General features: G+C 56.0%; 2 protein-coding genes across 5 annotated transcripts in view; both read left to right on the top strand.

The window, feature by feature from the left end:
* Positions 1 to 3859, top strand: part of ITGA3 (integrin subunit alpha 3) — a 29873-nt gene extending 26014 nt beyond the window's left edge. For all 3 annotated transcript variants that reach the window (XM_032872131.1, XM_032872130.1, XM_032872133.1), the window contains exons 25-27: positions 2353 to 2478; positions 2877 to 3018; positions 3757 to 3859. In XM_032872131.1, coding sequence (XP_032728022.1) covers positions 2353 to 2478; positions 2877 to 2987 — 237 coding nt within the window. In that variant the 3' untranslated portion in view covers positions 2988 to 3018; positions 3757 to 3859. The remainder of the gene's footprint in view (positions 1 to 2352; positions 2479 to 2876; positions 3019 to 3756) is intronic.
* Positions 3860 to 9654: 5795 nt separating this feature from the next.
* Positions 9655 to 25214, top strand: PDK2 (pyruvate dehydrogenase kinase 2). 2 transcript variants are annotated; one of them, XM_032872128.1, is made up of 11 exons: positions 9655 to 9868; positions 11754 to 11895; positions 18793 to 18864; positions 19247 to 19431; positions 19550 to 19639; positions 19852 to 19929; positions 22339 to 22418; positions 22508 to 22606; positions 22766 to 22873; positions 23440 to 23553; positions 24127 to 25214. In XM_032872128.1, the coding sequence occupies exons 1-11, from the start codon at positions 9751 to 9753 to the stop codon at positions 24265 to 24267; spliced, it is 1227 nt and encodes a 408-aa protein (XP_032728019.1). In that variant the 5' UTR covers positions 9655 to 9750; the 3' UTR covers positions 24268 to 25214. The 2 variants fall into 2 exon arrangements, with proteins under 2 accessions (XP_032728019.1, XP_032728020.1); XM_032872129.1 differs by having other exon boundaries at positions 9656 to 9868; positions 22342 to 22418.
* Positions 25215 to 26696: the final 1482 nt, after the last annotated feature.

The following is a 26696-nucleotide window of genomic DNA, read 5'->3' as shown; positions in this document are numbered from 1 at the left end:
TCTACTAAAATAAATTGAGGTAGTGGAGGAAAGCTGGAAAGACCAATGAAACAGAAGAGATATTTACGTTAGTATCCAGATGGCATTTTTAACCAACGGAGAAAGTTGGATTATGAAGTGGTGTTAACACATTTGGAAAGTAAAGACAGACCCTTTCCCTCGCATGATAACCAAAAACTACACTGGAGTTAGATTAAATATTTACATAGAGGAAATAAAACTTAATATACCAGAAAAAAACTCAGAAAATAATTTAATAATAGTCTTTAATTACGGGGAGGAGTTATTTTAGTAAACCCAGAAGTTGTAAGGGAAACATTTGACCAATCAGATGGTATGACATTTTAAATCTGTATATAGTGAAAGAGATAAAGAGAAACTAGAAAGGCAAACGATAGGTTGCTTTTAAAAGAGTTTCCAGCATATATGACGAAGGATTGATGTATATTTTTAGTGTGTCAAGGTAAAGGGCAGCATAAACATAAACAGGCAGTGTCCACAGGGTGAACTAGGAATGGTCACTTCAGTAGTGAGGTCATAGAAATAACAGCAACAAGATTTTTTTTTCCCATCAGATTGAAAAAGATTAAAAAACACTAAGGCTGTCTGGTGCCGATGAGGTAGAAGGAAATGCTATTGGTTAGAGTATAAATGGATGGATTGTTTTTGGAAATGAATTTGTCAATATCTGTTAGAGTTTAAAACGCACACTTCCTTTGATCCGGCCGACGATAATATATCTTAAGGAGCTAATAGGACAAATATGCGAATATAAATGTACGAGGATATTTGAAAGTGTGGTTTATAATGGCATGAAATTGGAAACACTCTACAATGTCTTTTGGTAGGAGATCGGTTCAATAAATTGTGGTACATTTTGAATGGCTATCCAGTCATCAGAGATTAGGTCGATCTTTCTTAATTGACATCAGGAGATGATGATTATAGCTGAAAGAGGAGGCAGGTCGGGTCGCAGGAGGGTATGTGCAGCACAGAGACCCTGCTTAATGTGGAAGAAAGAACGTGTGTTTAACCTATGCATTAGAAACGATGGAAAGAGATTCACCAAAATGTTGAAGAGTTATTTCTGGGGAGTAAAATTACTGGGAACCTTTAGTTTCCTTGATATCATCTGTATTTAAACAAAAATAATAATCAAGGGCGCCTGGGTGGCTCAGTTGGTTGAGCGACTGCCTTCAGCTCAGGTCAAGATCCTGGACTGCCAGGATCAAGTCCCGCATCGGGCTCCCAGCTCCTTGCGGAGTCTGCTTCTCCCTCTGACCTTCTCCTCTCTCATGCTCTCTCTCACTCATTCTCTCTCAAATAAATAAATAAAATCTTTAAAAAATAATAATCAAAATAATTTTAAAGAAATAATAATGTATAGTCAGAAAAAATTTCTTCCCAATATATAAAAAATACATTATATATAAAATAATTTTGTTATAATAATATATTCTATAACACTTTTATGTTATATTATATTATTATATACAATATTGCATAATATATGTGTTATAAAATAATATATTGTATATTATATATAATATAACACAATTGTATATATAATAGTGTTTGATTACATAGAGTGTATGTAATATAATTTTATATTATAATAATATAACTATATATGTGTGTATGCGTGTGTGTGTGTATGCATGTGTGTGTGTATCTATCTCCACTGTAGGGGAAGAAAAATAATGGTTCTATATGCTCTTCATTCTTTATTTTTTGTAAATATTTATGGACTGCTGGTTATGTACCAGGTATTGTTCAGAGCAGTTTACTGATAGTAAACACATTTAATCCTCACCAGCAACCTATGAAGTAGGTATCATTCTCATAACCCGCATTTTATAGATGAACAACAGAGAGGTTCAATGATTTGCCCAAGGTCACACAGCTAGTGAGTAGCACAGCTGGCGCTTGAACCCAGGTAGTCTGGCTCCAGAATGCTCTTGACCACTTTGCCATACCATGAGGCAGGTATTATGATCTCCTTTATTAGAGAGCATGAAATGGAGATTCAGAGAGGTGAACTTACTTGTTGTCCAAGACCACACAGTTCAAGGACGGAGCTGATACTTAAGCCCGGATGTGTGGTTTACAAACCCAGACTCCAGACTGCCTCCCAGATCTGAAGCTGGTCCTCTGGGGCTGGGTCTGCATGGAGGGAAAACCTGAGGATGGAGGGATCTGCTACTCTCAGTGGGCAGGCAGGGGCTTTTTCTGGTCCCTGAGTGCCCCCTGCTGGTAATAGGTCAAACAGCAGGGTCCTGGGTCAGGCAGGATGAATGAGCATGGGGTCTAACGGGTTGGTCACAGGGCTGAGCCCCTTGTCACCCCCGCCAGTTCTCTGTGGACATTGACTCTGACCTGGTGGAGGAGCTGCCAGCGGAGATCGAGCTGTGGCTGGTGCTTGTGGCCGTGGGTGCCGGGCTGCTGCTCCTGGGGTTGATCATTCTTCTGCTGTGGAAGGTTAGGACCCCAGACCACCACTGGGACTCCCACTCTGGGACCTCCTGCCAGCAGACCCTCACCAGCTCTCCCTTCATCCCATTCCTCATTTCCACCCACCCCAACCCTTCTCCCATGTTGTCCCCACCTTCTCCCCAGCTTCCCATCTCACCCCTTGCCCCCCGCCCCCCATCCTCAGCTCACCCACCAGGACATTCCTGCCGGGTTAATGGGGGGGGGGGATCTGCAAGCTGGAAAGGGGAAGCCAGGAGCTCTGGCTTCTGGCCACACCACCAAGCAGGGGCTGGGATCCAGGGATCCAGGCTCCCCGGGCCTAAGCCCCAGCCCATGAGTGCTGCTGGCCAGGCCCCCCCCCCAGCGCCCCCTGATGGCCCATCCCCACCTCCTCCCCTCCGCAGTGCGGCTTCTTCAAGCGAGCCCGCACTCGCGCCCTGTATGAAGCTAAGAGGCAGAAGGCGGAGATGAAGAGCCAGCCATCAGAGACAGAGAGGCTGACGGACGACTACTGAGGGGGGCAGCCCCTGCCCCCGGCCCACCCGGGTAACACGGCCTCCGGGCCCTCTTCCCTGAGCCCCGCAGCTGGCCAGGGCCTCTGATTCTGTCCTATCTGCTCTTTTTCCTCATGGGCTCTCTCTGCACCTCACTTGGCCCCAGCACCGCCCCACGGAGCAGGCCACCGTCTCCCTCCACACCCTGGGAGGGCTCAAGAGCTCTTCTCACTGCCTCCTCCTGCTGAAGATTTGGGGCCCCAAGAGGGAGCCATAAAATGCTCCCCATGCCCCCTTTGTTTTCTGGGGATCAGAAAAGGACCAAGGCCAAGGCTAGACCCCATCTATAGGCCCCACAACAAATATCCAGAGTGATTCTGCACCTCTATTTCCACCTCCAGAGAAGGAGGGCACTAGGAGAGTCCTTCCCCTGGACCTAGTACCTTTCCTCCTCCGAGCCCCTCCGGGGTGACATGCTGGCCCCCCACCCCCACAGCGTGTTCAGGGCAGACCAGCAAACTTGCTAGCGTCAGCAGCCTCAGTGACCACCACTGTCTCCAGCTGCCTCCCCCCTCCTCTCTGCCTTCCTCAGCTCCTCCTTCCTCTGGGGCCAAGGGTGGGCAAGCTCGCCCTCCCTGTCACAGTGCAGGGAGATGGCATGTGTTTGGGTCAGAGGTCCTGGCTTTGAGGGCTTCTGGTTGGGGGGGGGGGGCTAAGCACATCTTCCTGCAACCTCAAGGGCTGGATGCTGATGCCCTTCCTTTTCTCCATCCCCCCCCCCGCTCCCCAGTGTGACTTCTTTAAGCGGACCCGCTATTACCGGATCATGCCCAAGTACCACGCGGTGCGGATCCGGGAGGAGGAGCGCTACCCACCTCCAGGGAGCACCGTGCCTACCAAGAAGCACTGGGTGACCAGCTGGCAGACTCGGGACCGATACTACTGATGTCCTCCCCGATCCCACCCCTGCTCCCCCAGTGCCCCTTCTATTTATCATAAGTTATGCCCCTGACAGTCCACGGGGGCCACTGCCTTTGGCCGGCGCCGGCAGGTTTGGGCACACACACCCCTCTAGCACAGGCACGTGCTGTCTGGCCGCAGGCTGCTCCCCGTAAGAGGGCTGGAGCTGCGGGGCCCTGGACGCATGGGGGTGCCCACCGCCTGAGGACTATGCCGGACACCACGGATGGTACACGGACATACGTGTCCCCGCCTCTGCCTGTGCCAAAACCAAGCCAAAGGGCCTCCGCCAGAGCCAGGAGGAAGAGGCCCCCTCTGTGGTGACCACCCCACCACCATTCACACTGGACCCATCTTGAGCCATAGTCACTGGACTGACTGCTACTGAGACTACTGCTGCTGACAGGGAACCACGCACCGGGCTCCCCCAGCCACCGCTCCCGGAGACCCTGCCCCAGAGAGCAGGTGCCTGCCTCAGGTTGCCTACGGTGTGGCATTTCCAGGCCCTGGCATGCTCAGACCCAAGAGCAGAGTGGACTAGAAGGAAGGTCCCCAGGACAGCTTTCCTTCACAGATCTTTGCAAGGCCTCTCTCCTTGGAGGAGATGCCTTCTGGGGAGGAATGCTGTCTGAAGGAACAGAGATAGACAAGCCACGGCACAGCCCTGGGAGCACGGAGGGATGCTCAGTGGAGAAGGGGCCCATCCTCTGCTAAGGAGCTGTTGGAAGAAGAGAGGAGACCCCACTTCTCACTGATCACTAGCATCCAGGCCTCTGAAGGCCTGGAGAGACCCCCACCCACCCATTCCCCCCACCAAGATCATGGAGGGAGCGACACTTGAATGTAGGACGGGGAGGGAGCCCTGTCCCTGCCCCATCGGCTGGACCTTGCTCTGCCCTCACCGACCATGGGTAGGGGGCCTAGAAGTGGGGTTCTTGGCTGTCCTTGGCTTTCAGAGCCAACTTAGCTCTGCCTCCTCCCCCCATGGGCTAAGTCCTGAGGCCCATTCTAGAAGTTGAGGCTGGTTCCAGGAAACCTCTCCTGACCCCTGCCTTTTGGCAGTCCCCCTTTTCCAATCCCTACCCACTTCCATGGTACTGTAGCCGGGGAGCTCTCTCCCCCTCCTGTGCCTTCTTTGTATATAGGCTTCTCACGGCGACCAATAAACAGCTCCCCATTTGTACGCTCTGCATCGCCCTCCCTTCACCACGCCCCCCACCCTCCTGTCCTAACCCCCTGTCCAGTCTGGTGATGTCAAACAGCTGACCCCTAGGTGGAAAAAGGCAGGGGCAGGGATCTGAGAGGCTGACGGGGTGAAGATGGATGTGGGACGCACCAGTCCCTGCTCTCAGGGACATCCTGATCTAAAGGATAGTCATGGACATCTAGCTGAGATCCAGAACATAGAATCTGGGAAAACACCTGAGTAGACTGGATAGAATCCAAAATGGCTTCTTGGTGGACAGTGTGCTGGCCCTGGGCAGGGAGGTGGGAGGTGGAGGTGGTGGCGTGCCAGGTCCAGAAGAAGCAGAAAGCTACTTGGCTGTAGAAGCAGGTGGTCCTGGATAATGGTGGAGGGAGGTTGGGTGCCGGGGTGGAGAGCCAAGAGCCCTCATCCAGTGGCTGGATTCAGATAAGAGCCTGCCTTTCTGCCTCAAGCCCACCCCTAGACACCATGATGAGTAGATCAGAGGGTGAACCAGTGACTCAAGACTAGAAAGACTGTAAGGTCATGGTATCTGCCAGTGTCTAGGCAGGAGTACCTGGCGTTCTAGTCTTACGGCCTTTCCTCCAAGGGTGCTTCAGCCCCGAGCCCCCATAGCCCACAGCATTGGATCAAGCCCTCTGCTTCCCAAGGTCACTCTTCCCCACAGGCAGGGGAGAACAGAGCAGGGCTGCGTTCCCCGTGACTTCTTTGTCCTAAATTATGGCATAGGTCCTTCTGTCAATTGTCCTCAAAGCTATGACCTTTGGAAGACTTCACTGAAGGCTGAAAATTACTACTCAGAGAAGCCTAGCGGCAGATCCTCAATTTTAGCTGCTTCGAGAGCCCACAGACCCAGGCTATCCTCCCAGGAGCCCCTCCTGATGTCTGCCTCGGTGTCCCCCAACTTGCCTCCCTGCCCTCTGCTGCCCCCACCAGAGCCCACACCTCCCACCCCTCACTTTCTGTGCTGGGCCTGCCCTTTCCAGGGTGAATTAACAGCAGAAGGTCTAGTTCCTCCAGAAAAGCCCCAGACCCTACCCAGAGGTCTCCGATCTAGAAATCAGAACAGGTCCTTTTCCAAAAGCTGGATTATTCACTCGGTCAGGAGTAATACTACACATGGGGTTGGCAAAGCCCAGCTCAGGCTGAGCAGAGCTCAGGCCCACTCAGTCCTGTCCTTTGCGGACACTAACTGCTTAAGAAAAAGGTAGCATCTAGGGATCTACACATCCCTCTGACCGGTTCCACAGGCTCAGTCCCAAGGCGTGTGTGTGTGACACTATGCTTGGATGAGAACACAGTCCCCCCCCCACACACACACACACCCTGCAGTATAAATAGTCATTTTCAGGATTGGTGCTATACTTTTATAAAAGAAACATAATGGCAGGGGCACCTGGGTGGCTCAGTGGGCTAAGTATCTGCCTCTGGCTTAGGTCATGATCCCAGCGTCCTGGGTTCAAACCCCTTGACAGGCTCTCTGCTAAGCAGGGAGTCTGTTTCTCTTTCTCCCTCTGCCATTCCCCCTGCTTGTGTTCTCTTGTGCTCTCTGTCAAATAAACAAACTTTTTAAAAATCTTGCAAGATTTTATTAAAAAAAAAAAAAAAAGGTAGAGAAGCAGCAATGACCGCTTTATATAAAAAGGTCCTCAATAATGTCAAGCTTCTGGAGCTCCTTGGAGCTGTAGCACCTCCAAACTGTTCCCAAAGAGGGTCTTGGCTTTTGTGTCACTAAAAGGACCCATAAGGTGATTCTCCCCCTCTGGACACAGGTCTGAGTTGCACTTCCTCGTTCCCCTCCTGGTTGGATGAGATCATGTGACTAATTCTGGCCAATCAGTTGTGAGCAGGGACATGGTTCAATTCTGGGCTGAGACCAAATGTTGGATGAGAGTCCCCACAGTTCTGCTTTCCTGATTCAGCTGCTGTAGAAGCCTGCCTTGAGATAAAATGTCTATCAGTCTGAGTTCCTGAGAATCTCCCTCCCACCACCAATCTGCCTTGTACATGTAATAGGAAATTTGGGCATGGTGGGATGGGGAGGAGCTTAACCTCAGCATCATCTAACTTAGCTTGACTGAGCCATGCCACTCCCATTATCACCCTGAGACAATCTCTGCAGAAGGAATTTTGCTCCAAGCACAGAGGCCACAATAAAGAATTCCCCACTAAGGAGAGGATCGTGGGCAATATCCTCTCCTACACCTAGTGTCAGAGTTCACAGCCTTTTCCTCATTACTTACATTTTTTAAAAGACTTATTTATATCCTCTCCTACACCTAGTGTCAGAGTTCACAGCCTTTTCCTCATTACTTACATTTTTTAAAAGACTTATTTATTTATTTACTTATTTGAGAGAGAGCAGGGAGAGGGGCAGAGGGATAAGGAGAGACTCCTCAAGCAGATTCCCTACTAAGCCTGGCACAGGGTTCAGTCTCACGATCTTGAGATCATGACCTGAGCCCAAAACCAAGAGTCTGATACTCAACTGACTGAGCCACCAAGGTGCCCCTCCTTACTTAAATTTTGACAATAGTAATAGCTGTTAATGATTAATTATTTATTACGTTTACGTGCGAGGCACAGGGCTGGGTTGTTTTTGTTTTTGATTTTTTTAAATCTAAGTACCTATATGCAACCTGAACACGGCACCCTCCAACATCATGAGTGATTTAATCTAGCTGGAAGGATGTTTGGTGGTCCTCCCTAATGACTCTGTGGCATGTCTGCCTGGTGGTCCCCACTCTTTCTTCCTTTTTTATGTGCCTTGTGCTGTGCCCGGTGCTGGCGATAGAGCAGTGAATTATACAGACACAGCCCTGCCCTCCTGGAACTCAAAGTCTAGTGGAGGAAACAGATGAGTCAGCAGACGATTTCCACTCAGTCTGATAGGAGCCAAATGGTGCTAAGGTTGGGCAGGTCTAAAGAACCCTTAGAGGTAGCCCAGAACCCAGCCCGGTAGGGCCGGAGACTTGAAGAATGGATAGGTGGAAAGAAGAACGAATGATCCTAATAGAAGAGACAGCATTTGCAAGGGCTTGGAAACTGGAGGCTGGTTCAAGGTGGTAGATAAGTATGACTGGGAGTTGAGCAGGGGAACGTGGAGGGAGGAGGCTGGAGAGTTAAGCCAAAGCAGATCATGCAAGAGCTGGAAAGGCACCAGTAAGAAGCAAGAGAGCCATTGAAAGTCTGTGAGCAAGGGATGTAACAAGTTCAGATTTGCTTTTGAGAATGATACATGAGCCTGTTTCCTCATCTATATGATGGGGATAATAATAGCACCAGAGAGCCGTCTGGAGAATTAAAGGAGATAATGATGCAGACAGTACCTGGCACATAGGTTATTATTCATTCAGGCTTCCCAATGGAAAGGAAGCCTGGCGCATAGCTCCTTGTTGACCGTAATCACATTCTGTTACACAGTAACTACTTATTTACTTATGCAGTTACCTCCCAAACTAAGAAATGAAATGATCCGGGCAGAGGACTACCTCCTTATCCTTTCAGTGTTTCCTGTCCCCAAGACAACGCCCAGCACATATTGAGCACTCGGTCAGGGGTGCCCAGGGACTGAACAGTGAAAGAGCGAAAACATCAAAGGGACAAGACGGGACGGTAGCGGAAGGGGTTTGGAAGGGGGGTCAGGGCGTACCGCGTTTCACCACCAGAGCGCGCGCTCTGTTCCGCGGAGAGCTCAGGGCTGCTGGGGAAGGGCGGGCATCCTGGCGCCCAGATCACCTTCCAGGACCTTACTCTAAGGCAGCCCAATGCGAAGATCGTCTTTCTCAGGTCAAATGAGTAGCGAATAATCGAAGTGTTCTGAAAACTGCACTCGCAGCGCCGATGTTAAGGGCTGCCTCCATCACCGTCAGTCCTTAGGGTTTTGACTCCGGCCGTCTTTTCTCGAGCCGCTTGGATCTTTGTGGAAGGTGGGGGTGGGGGCACGTCTGTATGAGGGATTAGCATGGGCTTGCATCCTGATCCCGAAGTTTGCAAACTTTCCCAGTCCGAGTCACTGTCATCCGGACTGGGAACCCAGCAGATCGCCCCCCTCAAGGAGCGCCAGTGGGGGTCAGGACAAGTGAAACAGGTCCCTTTGAGAGGGAAGCTATCCGGACAATTTCAGGGAAGGCGAGTGAAGGAGATCTGGGAGGGCGCGGGAGAGGAAGAAGTAAAAGGGAGGAAGAATGACGAATCCCTGGGGAGGCAGGGGTTAAACCGGACTTGGCCCGGAGGAGGAAAGGGCGGAGCCAATGCTCGGGAGGCGGGCTCTCGCCGCGGCCTCGGGAAAACAACAGGCCGCCCGGGGCAAGGACGGGGTTAAGGGGGCGGGTCCAGGGGGGAAGCCACGTGCCGAAGCGAGAGACGATTGGCTCTGCCGGCGTTGTTTGTGAGCGGCCATTGGCGACGTCGGAGCACCGCGACGAGCCGATTGGCCGGGGCTTGGAGGACTGCCCGCCCGGGGGCGGGGAGGAGGCTGCAGGTCCCAGTCGCTGGGCCGGGCTGGGCCGGGCTGGGCGGAACAGGGCCGAGCTGAGCGCCGGCGCTGCCCGCGGGGGGACCGGAGGCCGAGCCCAAGCTGCGGCCGCCGCTGCCGCCGCCGCCGCCACCGCCACCATGCGCTGGGTCCGCGCTCTGCTGAAGAATGCGTCGCTGGCAGGGGCTCCCAAGTACATCGAACACTTCAGCAAGTTCTCCCCGTCCCCGCTGTCCATAAAGCAGTTTCTGGACTTTGGTACGGAGTGGGTGGGGTGGGGGCGGCTGGCCGTGGGGGCCCGCGGAGCTCGGGGGGCGGTGAGGGAGGGGGCCCTGGCCTTGAAAATTAACGCGGAGAAGAGAGGCCCTGCGTGATAGGGAAAGGTTGCTGGGGTACAGGCAGGGAAGAGTTAAGGCGGTGGGGGGAGGAGGGGTAGGGACTGGCCCTGAAAGGGTTAAGGTATCCTGGGGAAACACTCTATACTGGGCTGTCAGTGGGAAGTGGGGGCACTGAGAAGAAGGGGTCTAAGTATCTCCCTGGCCTTTTTGAAAGGTCTTGTCCAGTAAGGCACAGCAAGGGGGTGATGTTAGGGCAGGAAGGGAGTGGGGTATATCCAGACAGAAAGGGTTAATGGGGGTTGTCCTAGTGACTCAGAGTGTTGGAGAATAAATGGGGCAGGGATGCTGGTGGGAGTAACAAACAAGGCGGGATTAGGAGGTGCAGACAGCTGGAAGGAGACCTGGGATGGGTGGGCACCCTGGGGTCAGGTGGGGACAGAGCTCTATAAGAAAAATGTCAACAGGAGGGAGGTGGTTGATGAGCACACCCCGACCCACTGAAGAAACCCCAGCTGGCCCAGTAGGCAAGGACACTTGAAGAGCAAATCTGTTTGGGCCTGGCTTCCTGTCCCCAGCCCGGTGGAGGCCTGGAGCACCATGAAGTGGAGTCAGTCAGAAGGCTTGCAGCCTTGGCAGCCCCTAGGTTCCTGGGCCAGCTCACCCACCAGCAACGCCCTGGGGTTGCCTCTGGAACAGAAGCAAGGCTGTGCCACTGTGGCCACTGAAACAGGCATTGTGTGGGCCCTGTCCCCTGTCTGTCTACGCGGCATTTCCCTGGTGCCAGCTGGGAATTAGGACAGGGTGCCCAGGTCTCTCCGGAGTTGAAGAGACGGTGCCTGGCTCAAGTTACAGCTGCGTCACCGAGGGGAGAGGGTGGGGAGGAGGCAACCAGGACACAGGGCCCCTGTTCTCCAGGACTTGTCTGCCTGTCCCCCTGCCCTGTTTGAGCTCCCGCCATGTAGAAAAGCCCCCTGGGCCCGTTGTCAGCCACCGGTAGCTGTCCAGTCCAAACTGGACCCCAATTATAGAAATGGGCTGGGTGGGGCTCACAGTAGAGTTTGGTCCACTTGTAGTACAGTGGGGGAAACAGATCTTCAGAAGGGTAGTCACATGCCCTAGGTGGCAGACTTGGAAGCAGAACTTAGACTAGCATCTAGCTCTTCTGACTCTAGGCCATGGCCTTGGTCTACCACTCCCGTCTTCATCTTAAAGCCAGACCAAGGACCAAGACATTTGGGCTCCCATCCTTGGGCCCTGTGTGCCTCCCATGTAGGCATTAATGCAGGGACAGCTCTACAGTAGTCAACAAGACCAGCCTGGGTGAAGACAGACTGGGCCAGAAAGAATGCTGGGGCCCCACAGATGCCATGGGCCAGGCACAGTGCCCCTCAGCCAGGCCCAGACCTGGGAAGGCATGGTTTTCCCAGGTTCCTTTGCCCACTGATCCACCCCTCTCTACCCCTTCCACCTCTCAAAGCGAGTGTCTGCTAAGAGAGGCAGAAAGTGAAGAAGTGAGGTAACTGAGGCCAGAGCTGGCTCCAGATGGGCCTGGGAGTGGCACTGTCCCCTGTGGTTGAAGGCAAGCAGGCTTGGGGTGGGGGGACACAAGCTTAGAGAGGGTTGGGCAGGGTGGCATGGCGGTGGGCACACTGCAGGAGATCAAGAGAGCTGCTCTGCTCTGTGCCCTTGGTCACTTCTCTGAACCCTTAGGAAATGAAGGATTTAATTGACCTGACCCCTGAGATGACCTCTGGCTCCCGTGGTTTGCAGCTCTGTAGGCTCACCTCTCTCTCTCTCCCCCTCAGGGTCCAGTAATGCCTGTGAGAAAACCTCATTCACCTTCCTCAGGCAGGAGCTGCCTGTGCGCCTGGCCAACATCATGAAAGAGATCAACCTGCTTCCTGACCGAGTGCTGAGCACACCCTCGGTGCAGCTGGTCCAGAGCTGGTGAGACCCCCAGCCAGGTCCCTGTACCTCCCACTCTGCTGCCAGATGCCCCTGGGCTCCCAGAGTCCCTGTGCTCTCAGCAGCCTTGAGGGGGGTGGGGACAGAGGGGAAGCACAGGGGCTCCAAGAGGCTAGAGAGGTGCCCCAAGGTCAAATGGAATACTAGGCCAGAGCAGGGAGTGAGCTAAAGCTCCTAGCCTCCATGTTTACCAGCCCTATGCTTACCCCTCTTCCTTTCTCCAGAAACCCAGGGTCCACCCGGGGAATTGTTTTCACAGCCAAAACCCAAACCATGCCAGTATCAGCGTTTACCACCAGCTCTGGTTCTGAACACCCAGCACCTATTAGGTCCTATTTACCTGGGGACAGGCCACATTATAGGGAAACAGAAACAGGAAGAAACGAATTTTCAAATTATATAATCCAAGCTACAAGTCAGACTGTTTTGGATGTTGAGAAACACTCAGACGCAGGGGTGGCATCGTACCCAGCCCCGAGAACTTTGGAGGGGCAAAGACCAAAAGTTGCTCCGGTAGCAGAAGGAAATCCTCAGTAAAGCTTCCTCTAGAAGTCTTTCCCAGGTTAAGTAATTGGATGACAGACACCAACGGCTGGTCACATGAGGAACAAACAAGAGTTTGCTGTGTGACTGGCACGCTGATGGCGAATCCTGGTTGGTCTTTGGTGGCACCTGTGCCAAAACGCTTTGCCGGTTCTCCTGGCTGTGGTGCAGCGTGGCTGTGGTCCCCTGTTGGATTCGGGAGCAGGGGTCCGCACCTGCTGCGAGCCCAGCGCTGTGTCGGAGGCGGGAAAGCAGCATCAGGTGCCCTCCGGGAGCTACGGAGATCGTAGATGGTAGTGGGAGCAGGGAGCTGACAAAGAGTTACTTTTACTGAAGAACGAAAATGTTATTTAAAAAGTCACATGGGTTGGGGCTTCTTTCCTCCTCGTGGTGAAAGTGTAACATGTCCGCCTGAACATTTGGAAGACACGGGAAAATAGACAGAAGAGAGTGCCTGCCACTACCCTCCACGCCATAACCGAACACTAGTTGGGTTTCAGAAGGTCCTAGTGGTGTGCTTCTAGCATCGTTTCTATGCGTGGATGTACGCAGAGGCAGGACTTACTCTGGTTTAATGAGATTCGGGAAGGACGGTGGCGGTGCACAAGGCCAGGCTCCTAGCAGGCGCACACCGGGTGTCAGGTGAGGCAGAGAGTTGTGGGGAAGTTGAAGGGGACGCACAGAGGAGGTGACATGTCACCAGGCCTTCCAGGGGACCGGGGTGAGCCTAGACCTAGAAAGACGGGAAGGGCATTCCAGGCCTCGGAGCTGCCTGTGCCCGGGCGTGGAGGCGGGCAGGGGCCCAGCGAGGGCCTCTGGGACCTGACTCTGTGCCAGCAGCACTATTTGGTGCAAGCTGTGAAGGGGGACAGGGACAGAGGGCAGGGGCTGGCATTCCTGTAGCCCAACCAGGTCACCCCTCACTGGGCCCTGGCCCTCAGAGGTGTGGGACATCTGAGCCAAGCAGCATCTCCCAGCGCGGGGTGGTGGGGAAGTCATGGGGTGGAGACAGAAGGTCCATCTGTTTGCTTGCTCATCCTCCAGCTCTGCCCGGTTGACTGGCCTGGTTGCCTCTCCGGCGAGCCCCTGACACCAGGACAGGCCCTTTCGCGCCCCTCCCTGGACACTGTGTTCCTAGGAGAGCTGGGGGATGTGTGTCGGGATGTGGGGGATCAGGGAGCTGCTGAACTGCCTGTGACTCCCCCAGGAGAGGCCATTTCTGAAAACCAGTTACGCATGTGTGGGCTGGGCCTGGCCTTTCTTCCCTTGAAGCTTCTAAGTCATGCCCAGCAACAGCAGGACAGAGCAAAGTTAGACAAGAGAGAGCACTTCCCGGTGGTTGATTCAGCTGAGAACAGGCCGTGGGATTGCTAGAATGTCCTGATGCACCGACCAGAGCCTGCTGAGATTGTTTCCGGGGAATGGGCCTCATTGGCTACAGCAAGAAAGCCTGAGGTCCGAGGGGAGGAGGGACTTTGTGCTGGGGACGAGGTGGCCGCCTGTGAGAGAGGGCAGACCCCCTCTAGGAGAACCCGCTGCCTGCTCGAATGCAGAAGTGGTGGCGGTGGGCAGGTTGGCACGAGAGGTGGGGGACAGCATACCAAGGAGCCTGGCAAGAGGGCCTCTGCCCTCAGAGGCTGATGAGTAAGGAGCGAATGCTCCCTTTGGAAAATAGAAAAGTCCGGTATAAATGCTGTTCGTAGTGGAAGTGATACGAAGTGGGGAGGCTGATGGAGTTATTACTCAGCTGCAGAGAGGTTCTAGGCAAGAGTCACTGAGGACGAGTTGAGCATTCCTGCTTTTAAATAAACCTGGTGAATTGTTTCAACCAGACAGACCTGGTGTGGAGGGAGCCTGTTTTGGAGGTGCCTGGAAGGCAGTAGGAAGCCGTGGCCATTGGCCTCGGTGTCAGCATGCTCACCTTGGAGGCGTGGCTTCGCTGCTTGCTGGACCCTTAATCCTTGGCAGAGCCCCGGCCTCCCTGAGCCTCGGCTTCCTCACCTGTAAAATGGGGATCTGCTCTGTTTCTAAGAGCGGACGCTACCGCTGGATGCAAAAGTGTGCAGAACTCTGTCAACACAAGCCATGTCCCCGAGCTTTGCCACAGATGTGAGTGTGGTCAAGGTTCTCTGGGACAATGTGGTCCTCACAGCGATGGTGATGGTGAAAGCAAACAGACCTGGAGGGCCTGCCATGCGTCAGGAACTGTTCTAGGCATGTCCACACGTTCCTTTAGTTAGCCTTCCTGATAGCCTTCTGCGGGAGGCCTTGTCGTTTCTCCCATTTCATAGATGAGCAGACTGAGGTTCAGAGAGGTTAGGACATGTGTGTGAGATCACTCAGGCAGCAGGTGGGAGAGCTGAGACTCCCGCCTAAGGCTGTGTGACCCGGCGGCCGCACTTGTGAGCAGAGAGGTCGAGTGCTGGGTTCTGGGACGGTGACCTGGATCAGAGATCACCAAACTCCCTGAGCGAGGCCTCGGGAGGGTAGGGTTCACCTTATTGGAATGCGCTTGCTGGCTTGGGATGTGAGAGCACGGAGCGGGCGAGAAAGGCTGTCTCAGGAGGGCGTGGAGCAGGTAGGAGCATGCTTCCAGAAAGTGGGGGGTTAAGTGAGAGTCGCAGGGTAGAATCAGATGACAGTGAGTCTCCTGTCACAGAGGTCTTGCAGGGGCTGTAGGGAAAGGGGCTGGAGGCAGTGTGGCCAGCAGCCTCTCATGATCTCTCCCGCCAGTGGGCAAACCCAGCCTGTGGGAGACCTGCACCCCCACCCTGTGGGAACCACAGCCCTTGAGAAGAACCAGTGCCATGGCGGTGGCCCCAGGGGCCGGTGCCGCGCCAGGCATGGAGTGGGGGCTGGAGTCTCACCCTCGCTGAACCCCTTGGCCTCTCTTTCCATAACCGGAGTCGAGACTGAGGATGTCAGAGTGGTACTGCTCTGAACCCCATTTTCAAGCCAGGGACTGGAGCGGCTCAGTGGCCTCTGTGGGGCACAGCCGGCCACAGGACCCAAGTGTTCCTGGCTCAGGGCCTGCACTCAGCTCCCCCGCAGAAAGCAGCTTCCAGACATGGGACAGGTCTGCTACCGCCCCCTCCTCACATGGCCACTGCCTTGTTCACGCTCCTCATCTGCCGCGGCTGTGGGCGCTCGTGCATGGTGTGCACACAAACACACACACTCTTACACATGCTGCCGGTCACACGCCCCCTCCATCTCCCCACACAGTCCGCCCCCTGCCTCCCAAATCCAGGGCTCTGGGCAGGCTAGAAAGCCCCAGAAGGCAGGAGGCCTGGGCGGCCTGATTTGGGCCTGAGGTGGGCAGGCCCAGGCCTTTCCTGGGTTAGCTACATTGGGTCCCCACTGCCTGCTGGGCCTGCTCTGTCCGGCCGAGGGGGGAGGTCAGCACCACATCTGTCATTACACCAGGCTTCAGGCCTCCTAGGTCCAAGCCCTGTTCTTTCCCTTCAGGTCAGCGAGGTGGGCAGTCCAGCAGCCAGTGTTCCTCCTCAGTGTCTCCCCCTTTAGGACCGGATCTTGCCTGAGAGTGACATCTGGGGTGCCAGGCCTCAGCGGGCTCCAGGCCAGGGCCAGCATCCTCTGGGAAGATCCTTCCCGTCTTCTTGTCTCCCTGCCGAGAGCCCACGTGGAACTACTACCCGGAAGGACTGGCCCTTCGAGGGAGGCAGGCAGGGGTCCTCACTGTGCTTCATCGTCCAGGAGACGGAGGCCCGAGGCTGGCAGCCTTCCCCCTGCCGTGCCGGCGGGTACTGCCCATTGTCCATCCATCCTGCTGCCCTTTGCTCTACTTCCTGGTCGTGTGACCAGGCCCCGCTTCTGTTCTCTAGGGCCTGTTAGGCAGCCTCAGAGGGGTGGTGCCGACAGCCAGCCCACTGTCCCCACCCCTGCACCTCCTGGCCCAGCAGGCAGGGCCTCCTAGCTCCTACCCCTCTATCCCTGCCTGCCCCCCCAGCTCTTCCCCACCCCCCATCTTAGGAAGGGGTTCTGAGCTCCGCTCTCCAGCTGGTTTCCTCCCCTCCCTCTACCTACCCCAGCCTTACACACTTGTAGGTTTTCTCCCAAAATCCCCTCACCATCCCAGACTTAGGAGCCTGAAGCTTGATTCTGGGCTTGGGGGCAGGGGCAGGGCAGGGATTTGGAGGAACATTGCCTGCGAGAGAGAAAGAGAGAAGTCTGGCTCTGCACGGAGACCACCTCCTCTGTAGAATGGGGGCAGCACGAGCACCCACCGCACAGGGTATCACGGAGGCACTAGGGCAGCTGGCAGACACCGAGCTGAGTGCTGTCCGAGGCCAGGGGCAACCGGGGGCAACCGTTGCATCGGCAACTGCACTGTTGGGACCAGTGTGGATGGTGAACGGTTGGCCGTGAGGTGTGGGCGGGGAGTCAGACAGACATCGGTTTGAATCCCAGTGCCGCCCCTCACTGTGGGGCCTGGGCCATATCACCTGCTTTCTCTGAGCCGGTTTCCGGCTACAAAAAGGGGACTACCCCATGCTCCGCAAGGCTGCTGGGGGAGGGGAGACCCTGGGTAGACTTGGGGCGCCTCTCTGATTGTCTGCTCTGGCTGCAGGGATGGGGGGAGACTGGTCTCTCCTGCCAGGTGGGGAGGGCAGGCAGGGAGCACCAGGGCTGGGATGGCCCCGTTCCTGCTATCCACAGCATGAAGGCTGTCCAGAGCAGGACTTGGAGCCTACAGCCAGTACAACCAGGAGGAGGGTGTCGGGTACCCTGTGGGGGCTCAGAGGACTTGCTCAGCAGTGGCCGTTGTGTAAACCACCACTCGTAACGGGCGCACGCATCCAGAGTGCTCACTGCGCGGCAGGCACGGGGCTGAGTATCACCTTTGGCCCTCACCGCAAGGCAGTGATGGACGGAGCTACGAAACCTCCACTTTCCTGAGGCAGAAACTCAGGCCCATAGAGGCTTCACGACTTACCCAGGTCACACAGCCCCGAGGGACAAGCCAGGACTGGACTCAGCAGAGCCAGCGCCCCAGCCAGCGCCCCCCATCTTCTCCTCTAGTGTCCAAAGTGAGAGCAGCGGGGGAGAGGTGAAGGGGGACGGGTACTCTGGGCAGAGGGGCCCTCAGGGACGCCGAGGTGAGCATTCTGAGCAGACACGGCGCGGGGCAGTGACAAGAGTGTGGGGGACTGAATCTCACCACACCACCTCCCAGCCTGATGACTACTTCGGGCCTCAGTTTAGGGGCCTGTGAAATGGGGCTAATTCCTGCCTTTCTGACCTGCCAAGGTCAAAGCACTGTTGTACATAGGAATGCATGTACCATCAAAGGCCCTTTTCTAGAGAGACCCTTAGGCCACAGAGCTGTCTGTCCCAGGGCTCTTGGCAGCCCCCGCCTCCTGCTAGCTGCAAATGTTTCTGCCAGAGTGTGGCCGTCTCCAGAGCAACCCGTGGACTGGGCATGGTAGCAGGGGAACAGTGGGGGTCCTGGCTTACAGAGGCAGGGGGACAGTAGCTCTAGGTTGGCACTGTCTGCTGCCACAGGTGAGCCTTGCACAGGCTGGCCCCCTGCTTCCCAGCACTCCCCTGGTTCCCCAGCTCTTCTAGGTCCTGGGGAAATCGGCCTCCCACCAGGCCTGCAGATGGGGGGTGGTAGGGGGCCGCACACTCCTGCTGGGCCTTGGCTCTCCGTGGGCTCTGCCCCACCCCCCGCCGCCATGGTCAGAGCTAGGCATGCCTTTCCCCACTTCTGTGTCCTTCCCACCCCCCCATTTGAAATCCACTTCCCTAGGCAGACCACACGGCCCCTGAGCAGGTGCCCAGAACGGTAGGCGCTAATCTTCACTGAGCCCCCCGCTCTGTGAAGTGCCCTGGGCCAGCCACTTTGCCAGGCGTGCCCCAGGGGATGCAGTGGGAACCCTGGGGGACAAATGCGAGGATCAGTTTCCGTGAAGGGGCTCCGGGAGGTTAAGCGACTTGCCCCAGCCTTCTCTCTTGGCCAGTAATCCACGAGACCCTGGGGACGGACTGATCCCCAGTGCCCTCCGAAGACTGTTATTCTTAGATTGCACAGCAAAGGTGCTAGGAGGGGGACCGGCAAATGAGAGATGTTCTTGCATAACTTACTGTGTTGTCAGGGAGACTCGCATGCAGATGAAATGAATTGAGAAAAAGTGTGGTGTAGCCTGTCGGGCAGAGTGGCTCTGTGTGGGTAGGGGTGAGGCAGGTGCCGGGGCAGCTCTGTGTGCCACTGCCCATGGTGGGGGGTGGGATAGGTGCGGGGGCAGCTGAGTCTGTTGGGAAGGGAGCCCGGCTTGGCCTGGAGCTGAATGGCGCCCCCTCCAATGCACACAGGTATGTCCAAAGCCTCCTGGACATCATGGTGTTCCTAGATAAGGACCCGGAGGACCATCGTACACTGAGCCAGTGAGTGAAGGCCCCCACTGGGGGGTCAGGAGGGCAGGGGCAGACGAAGGGCCCTGGGTCACAGCCCCGAGGCAGAAATGTGCAGAAGTATGGGAGAAATGATCCCTGTCCTCTAGGATATCTAGTCTGAGGATGAATTAGCCCCTGGCCTCCATGGCCCTGGGTCTGATTAGGGAGATCCAAGCTCCTGCCCCTGAGGGGCTCCCCTGGCCGTCGGGCAGATGGTGGGACACTCAGGGCGGGCTCGGGAAGCAGCAGGGAGGACACTGTGTCTGTCAGGTTGGGAGGGGTCCTATGAACAAAGATGGTGGAGAGGAGGTCAGAAGTGGGGGAGAGCCTGGGGGCGGCCCCCAGTTTGGGACTAAGCCGCCATGCCCTGCAGGTTCACGGACGCCCTGGTCACCATCCGGAACCGCCACAACGACGTGGTGCCCACCATGGCGCAGGGTGTGCTGGAGTACAAGGACACGTACGGCGATGACCCGGTCTCCAACCAGAATATCCAGTACTTTCTGGATCGCTTCTACCTCAGCCGCATCTCCATCCGCATGCTCATCAACCAGCACAGTGAGCGGGGCCGGGGTGCTCGGGACCAAGCGTGCCTCCCTGGCTTCATGGTGGCCAGAGTGGGGGTGGTGGGTAGGAGGGGAACCCCACCAACAGCTCCCTGCCTTCTCACCCGCAGCCCTGATTTTTGACGGCAGCACCAACCCAGCCCACCCCAAACACATTGGCAGCATCGACCCAAACTGCAATGTCTCCGAGGTGGTAAAGGGTAAGATGTCCCCACCATGCTGGCCCACAGAGGAGCCCCAGAGACCCCCTCTGGCTGCCTTGCCAGAAGATGTGCCGTTCCCCCGTGGGTAGGGCTTCGTCTGCTTGGGTTTTTTTTTTTAACGTTGGGGATGCCTTGTACCAGTGCAAGGCAGGAGGACTGCCTGCTGGGTGGACCATCCCGTTCCCTGAATGGCCACTGTCTTCTCTCAGATGCCTACGATATGGCCAAGCTCCTGTGTGACAAGTATTACATGGCCTCGCCTGACTTGGAGATCCAGGAGATCAACAGTGAGTGAGGGAGGCTCTGTGTGTGTGTGTGTGTGTATGTGTGTGTGTGTGTGTGTGTGTCTGTCTGTCTGTCTAAGGGCTCTGGAGAGAAAGATGAGATGGGGAGTCAGGAAAAGAACGGGGGGAGGGGGAAAAAAAGGAAAAGAACTGGTTGGGACAGAAGCAGAGCTATTATTGACTTATTATTAGCAATATTATTACTAATATATTTGCTAAGTAAACATTATTAAACAGTAAACATGCCACGGAAGGTCGCTCTTCTCATGGAGGTCACGTTCTTGATGCTGGGGAGACTGGGGAAGGGGGCCATTAGCCAGTGAGCAGGTAACCCACAAGCTAATCTCAGATGGTGACAAGTGACAGGGAGGAGACAAGATGAGGTCACATGACAGCGATGGGGAGGAGCAGTGTATTTACTAAGGTGTTGGTTTGGGTGCCTTTTCAGAATCCAGGTGACAGTGGCATAATTAAGAGAGAGGTTTCCCTCTTTGAAGCCCCTGGGGTGGGACAGTGAAAGGCGGCTCTCCACCCTTATGTCTCGGCTCCAGCTGGAGAAGGGGAAGAGGATGGAGAAGGCAGGACCCAGGGGCTGGACAGTCACTCCCCTAGGTCACCTGACCAGGGAGGCCGGGAGTTCAGTCTCTAGCTGGGCAGCCAGGAGCCCGTTAGAACTTTGGGGGAGGGAATATCTGTGACAAGAGGAGGGGAAGAAGGGATACAAGAGGATGGCTATGGGGGTCTTAACTTTGGGTGAGGTGGGTGGTCAGGGACCAGCAGGACCAGGAGGGGGGCTGGGAGATGAGTGGGGAGGGGTTGGAGACAGAGGTGAAGGCATGCAGGGCCCGTGGGCCACAGACAGGAGCTGGGATGTTGTGTGCAGCAGGGAAGCCCATTGAAGGGTTCGAAGCATGGTGATGCCAGGGTCTGATGCTTGTTTTAAGATACTTAGAGGTTGGAGGGGGTGAGCAAGACCTCAGGAAGACCAGTTAGGAGGTCACTGCAGTTATCCAGGGGACGGAAAGGCAGCAGAGATGGAAAGAAGGAAGTAGATTTGATAAATATTTTGGAGGTAGAGAGGTTAGGACTTGCTGAGGAACCAGGGTCATAGGGGAAAGGAGGATCAGGGATCTGGAGGTTTCTCTACTCTTCCCCTCCCCCACCTGTTCCTCATCCACCCTCTGCCTGTGCACCACAAACGTGAGGGCTTTTGTGCCTGGAAGTCACGCTGCCCACATCTTTAAGGCCCAGTTCAAGTCCAGGTCCTCCAAAAAGCCTTCCTGGACTTTCCAGAAAACATGATTAGGCACCCAGCCCCCTGGGGTGTACCTCTGTCACGCACTGTCACAGTCTGAATCACTTGGAGGCATGGGGCACCCACGTGGCTCAGTTGGTTGGGCATCTGCCTTCGGCTTGGGTCATGATCCCAGGATCCCGGGATGGAACTCCACATCAGGCTCCCTGCTCAGTGAGGGCAGGTTGGGGAGGGGGTCTGCTACTCCCTTTCCCCCCGTTTTTGCTGTCTCTCTTTCTCTCTGTTAAATAAATAAAATCTCTTAAAATAAATGAATAAAATAAATGAAACTTGGGGGCAGAGATGGAAGGACAGAGACAGGCTACATTCTTTCAGTATCCCTAGGGTCAAGCGCAGAGCCTGGCACGTAGCTCTGGGTACAACACCCAACGTTAAAGTCACTCGTGCCTTTGTCTAGACTTGAATTTCCGAGAGCGTAGGGCTGAATTTTATTCATCTTTATGCCCCACTGCCCAGCATGGGGCCCGAGATTCCTTCGTTCGCTAATCCATGCCCAGTCATTGAGCTCCTGCTGCAAACAGAGCTCTGTGCCAGGCACCAGGAGAAGACTTTCAGCCCCTCACACCAAGAAGCTCTCGAGGCTAGAGCGATTCTCGAGAGGCAGAGTGCTGGAGTCAGAACCGTGTGTGGCAGTCCTCCCCTCTCCCCACTGGATTAAAAAGCTCTCCAGGGCCTCTGGGGTCCAGGTGAATGCTAGTAGACTGGATCTAGGCTGGATAGATACTTTTTGAATGGATGAAGGGGCTAGATGAACAGTGGGTGAGTGGAAGGCTGAATCTGGACTCCGAATTCATGGGTAGATGGGATGGATGGATGTTGGGACAGATGCGTAGTTGAGGGACAGTCGGATGGTTGAATGGACACTGGAAGGGTAGCTAGAGGAATTAGTGGATGTTGCACGGATACAGTGGTTGGATGGACGGTGGATGGACAGACACCATGTGATGGATGGATACCGAATGGATAGACAGGTGGGTGAACAAATGCTAGAGGATAAATGGGGGATTGGTTGAGTGCCGGGTGCTAGGTGCTGCGTCAGCGAATGCTGAATGGTGACCTCTTGACAATTGACTGATCCTTGGTCTTGACTTCCCCAGCAGCGTCCAACTCTGAACAGCCAATTCACATGGTCTATGTCCCGTCTCACCTCTACCACATGCTTTTTGAACTCTTCAAGGTAAGGGGGCGGGGATGGTTCTCTGCAGCCTTGGGGGATGGTTAGGGCTAGGCCACTCTCACTCATCTCTTCTGCCTCTCCCTCCACAGAATGCCATGCGTGCCACTGTGGAAAGCCACGAGTCCAGCCTTGTCCTCCCACCTATCAAGGTCATGGTGGCCTTGGGTGAGGAAGATCTGTCCATCAAAGTATGTGGCCCTTGATTTGGGGGCCGGAGAGCAGTGGGATGGGGACTTGCGCCCCTACCAGGAGATGGGCTTAGAGGACACCCTGGGGATGGGGACGACCAAGAGGTCAGGGGTGTCGGGGCGGGGCGTGAGCACTGAAGCCATGTCCGTCTCCCCTAGATGAGTGACCGAGGTGGGGGAGTCCCCCTGCGGAAGATTGAGCGACTCTTTAGCTACATGTACTCCACGGCGCCCACCCCCCAGCCCGGCACCGGAGGGACCCCACTGGTGAGATGGTTTCCCTCCAGTGCCCCCTGCCTCCTAAGGCCTCTTGTCTTTTCTCCTCTTCTCATCAAACTGTCACTCTCCCCGTCTCTCACCTCCTCACCTCCCATGGTCTTTGTTCTTGTGTAGCTGTATGAGCATCGGTCACCTTCTCCAGTCTGGGCCCCCCTGCTCCTCCCATTCCCCCTAGACTGCAGCAACCCCCCCACCTGAGCTGCGGGTGTCTGTCTCTCCTCATTTCTCCCAGTGGCACCCCACAGAGTTCACTCATCAGCAGCTCTGTCATTCCCAGTAGAGCAGGTGGGGCTGGGTTTGGGAACTTGAGACCCAGGAGCCCCGAGACCTGTCCACACCCGCTGGCTCCCAGGGCTGAGCTCCTCCGCCACCCCCGTTGACTACCACCCGCGGCTGGGACTGCTCAGCCTTTCTGGCTCCACCAGACTGACTACCCCGACCCCTGAGGAATTCTGGGAATCGTCAGGCCCGACCCCAACTCAGCACATTGGTCCTTCTGCTCCGGGAGGCCCAGACCCACCTCCTGGTCACTCTCCCTTCCTGCCCCATTGTAGGCTGGCTTCGGGTACGGGCTCCCCATCTCCCGCCTCTATGCCAAGTACTTCCAGGGAGACCTGCAGCTCTTCTCCATGGAGGGCTTTGGGACCGATGCGGTCATCTATCTCAAGGTGAGGGTCCTGGTGCGGGGACCAGCTTGCAGGCTGTGCTGGCAGGTCAGCCTGCTTTTACGTTCCATCTCCACCCCTCTACTCCTTCCAGACTGAGAATCAGAGCAAAGCTACAGTTCCCAGCCGGCAGACATCCCCACCTCGGCAGGCAGTTTAAGGAAGTCCTTGGTCCATGACTAGGACCCTTGTTTTGGGGACCTTTGACTTCTTATATGCAGAGGGAAGGGGGGCTGCCATAGAGAACTTGTCATTTAGCTCAGGACCAGACTGAGACCCAGAGTTCATGACCTTCTTCAAGGTCACAGTCCACCTTACCTCTGCCTCCCTGACTCTTTGAGTGAGTAGTCTTCTGGAATGGGCAGGAGCAAGGCACAGAAGGGACAGGTCCTTTCCTGGGTCTTTCTGGGCCAGGGTTCGTTGTCTCAGCCAGTGTCTGGCACCTAGCTGGGCTGACTCAGACACGGGGCAGGTCATGGTCTGACACCCCCACAACGCACCCCGGGGAAAGGGTGATTGACCGAGACATGGGTGAGGCACTGGGAAGGGGGATGGGCTGACCCCGGTGCTCTCCAGGCCCTGTCCACGGACTCAGTGGAACGCCTGCCCGTCTACAACAAGTCAGCCTGGCGCCACTACCAGACCATCCAGGAGGCCGGCGACTGGTGTGTGCCCAGCACAGAGCCGAAGAACACATCCACGTACCGGGTCAGCTAAGGGCTGCCCTGCTCCCCTGCACCTGAGAGGACGGACTGTTGTCTCTGGGATTGGCCACCACAGTGACCCTCCTCCCCCCCCCCAGGTGGGGGGAGGGCTCTCCCTAATGACCAGCTTCTGTCTCTGTGGAAGTCACTGCGGTGACCAGTCTGTGGTCTAAGTGCCAATCTCCATCTCCGCGGAGACCCCTCGGTGGTCTCCCTGGTGTTTGGTCTCTGTGGGCGGTGCCTAAGGATGGGGGGACGTCTCCATCATAATGTGGGGGGGTGTCCCAGAGTCATGTTTCCATGACCATGCTCCTTCTGAGACCAGAGCTGCCACTTTTCTTCCAGGGGTACTGGGTCCCCCTCACTGCCGTCCACAGCCCTGGCCTTCCAAGCGGACACCCTGCTTGCCTTATCCCCCACCCCGGCCCATGCGGGGACTCCAGCACTGGCCCAGGGTCAGCGCTAGCCAGGGGCCAGTGTTCCTGGGTAGAGAAAGGGGTTGCCCCCTTGTGCCCCTGTTTGGGGACGTGGTCCTGCAGCCTCTCCCTCTACCCTAGGCTTGAAGGTGAAGGTTAGGAGGGGACAGTTCTCACCCAGAGCATACCCTTAAAGTGGAGGACCTGGGGAGGACCCAGAGATCAGCTGTTTAGCCAAACTGCTCAGAACCCCTCAGGCGCCTCCCGAGCCCCTGCCCGGCATGTCCTCACCCATACACGGCCCCTTGCCCACCCCACACCCACACAGTCCCGCCTGAGCTCCAGACCCCTGCTCCCACTGTGCCTGGACATGCACGTGCTTGGGGTAGCTTTCTCCCTAGAATGCTCTATGTACATAGTTAGTTTTGTAGCTCCGAAAAGTCCCCACCCTTCCCCTTAGCACACGGGGGTTAAAGTGGTGTGCTCCTCCCAGTGGCTGTGACGATGACCGTGACATCTGCAGTAAAGAGGAGATTGAATGAGACCATGGCCCGGCTGCTTTCCTGGGGTAGGAGGGGGAGGGGAGAGAGCCACAGGCACAGAGGCACGCAGACCAGACCGCAGACCCTGTGACTGCCATATGACGCACTCGGGATACCCAGCCCAGGGCATGACTCAGTGCGTCCCACGAGCACACCGCCAGGCAGAGCCATCCCTTCAGGACACCTGACACAGCAGCCCCGGGGGGCAGATGTGTCACCCCTCCAGGCTCAGGGCCCGGCGCTGCCTCCCGCCCCAGCCCAGCCTCCCAGCGGGGGCAGACAAAGGTCACTGGCACATCGTGTTTATTGAAATAAATGGAGTACCACCCTCCCTTCACATGCAGGTGGGTGCCCATACAGCTCCTGATCGTTTCAAAGGCCTGGGTGCCTTCCGCCCTCCCCACCAGCCTCTCCAGCAGACCCTGATGGTGCCGGTGCCCCCATAGCTCAGTTTCCTGTGTGGCTCCTCTCCCCATACAGATGGCAGAGAGAAGTAAAGGGCTGAGTCCCAGGGACCAGACCGTGGCCAGAGCAGGGATGGCCTTGGAGCCATGGCCCCAGAGCAGGAACGAGGAGAGGTGGCATGCACTAGGTCCTGTCCACCGCTCCGGGCAGGTGAAGGGGGAGGTGGACTTCTAACCAGAAGGCCCCTAGCCCCGCTGGTCACCGGCCAGTCCTGCAGGAGCTGCTGGCCAGTGCTGTACCTGAACGCTTCCTCCTCACAGGATAGATCCCAGCCCCACCCAGGGGCCTGGCGCGACCCTTCGTCATGGCCCAGAGAACCAGAGCCTGCACAGCGTGCCAGTTTTGGAACCCACTGAGACCCTGACAGGGACCAGAGCAGATGGGGGAAGGCTGATGAACCCTTCCAGTAGATTCCAGGGGAACTCCTAGAGTTTGACTCTCTACCTGGCTGGGGTGAGGGCTCACCTGTTCAGTGTGACCTACGCATTGGTTAGGAGTGTCCTCTGTCACACACACCCCCAGCTCCCAAGTTGGCTCTGTCCCCAGAGAGGGCTCAGCCGTTCTTTGAGGGAGCAATAGAAGTGGGCCCTGTGTCAGGGAGTAGGTCAAAGACCAGGCCTTGAGTGGGCCCCAGGAGGGGCAGACCTGTATGGATGTCATCTCACCATTGGGACCCACAGGACCAGGAAGGGGAAAGAGAAGGACGTTTTCATTGTCCCTTCCTGCTCCCAAAGTCCTGGCCAAGGTTGTGTGGGCTACCCTTGCTGCTCTCTGTGCTCTCCCGCCATGTGGAGGCTGGGAGTCTACCCTGAGTGCGGGCTGCTGCAGCGCCTACCAGCCTCCCCTGGGAGCAGAAGAGAGCTCTTCCAGCACACAGCCACCTTGGAGGGCTGGAGAGGAGTGACTCTGTCCACTCGCTCCTGCTGAGAGGTTTCCTGCCTCTCTGAGCCCTGGGACCTAGGCCTTATCTCCGAGCATCTAGAAGGCAGACAGGCCAGCTGGCAGGCAGATGCCTTACC

The sequence above is a fragment of the Lontra canadensis genome, unplaced genomic scaffold, assembly GCF_010015895.1.
Source record: "Lontra canadensis isolate GAN:19392208 unplaced genomic scaffold, GSC_riverotter_1.0 scaffold43, whole genome shotgun sequence".
NCBI classification, from domain to species: Eukaryota; Metazoa; Chordata; class Mammalia; order Carnivora; family Mustelidae; genus Lontra; species Lontra canadensis.
The sequence above is the reverse complement of the archived record's forward strand: the minus strand, read 5'-3'. Positions and strand labels throughout refer to the sequence as shown.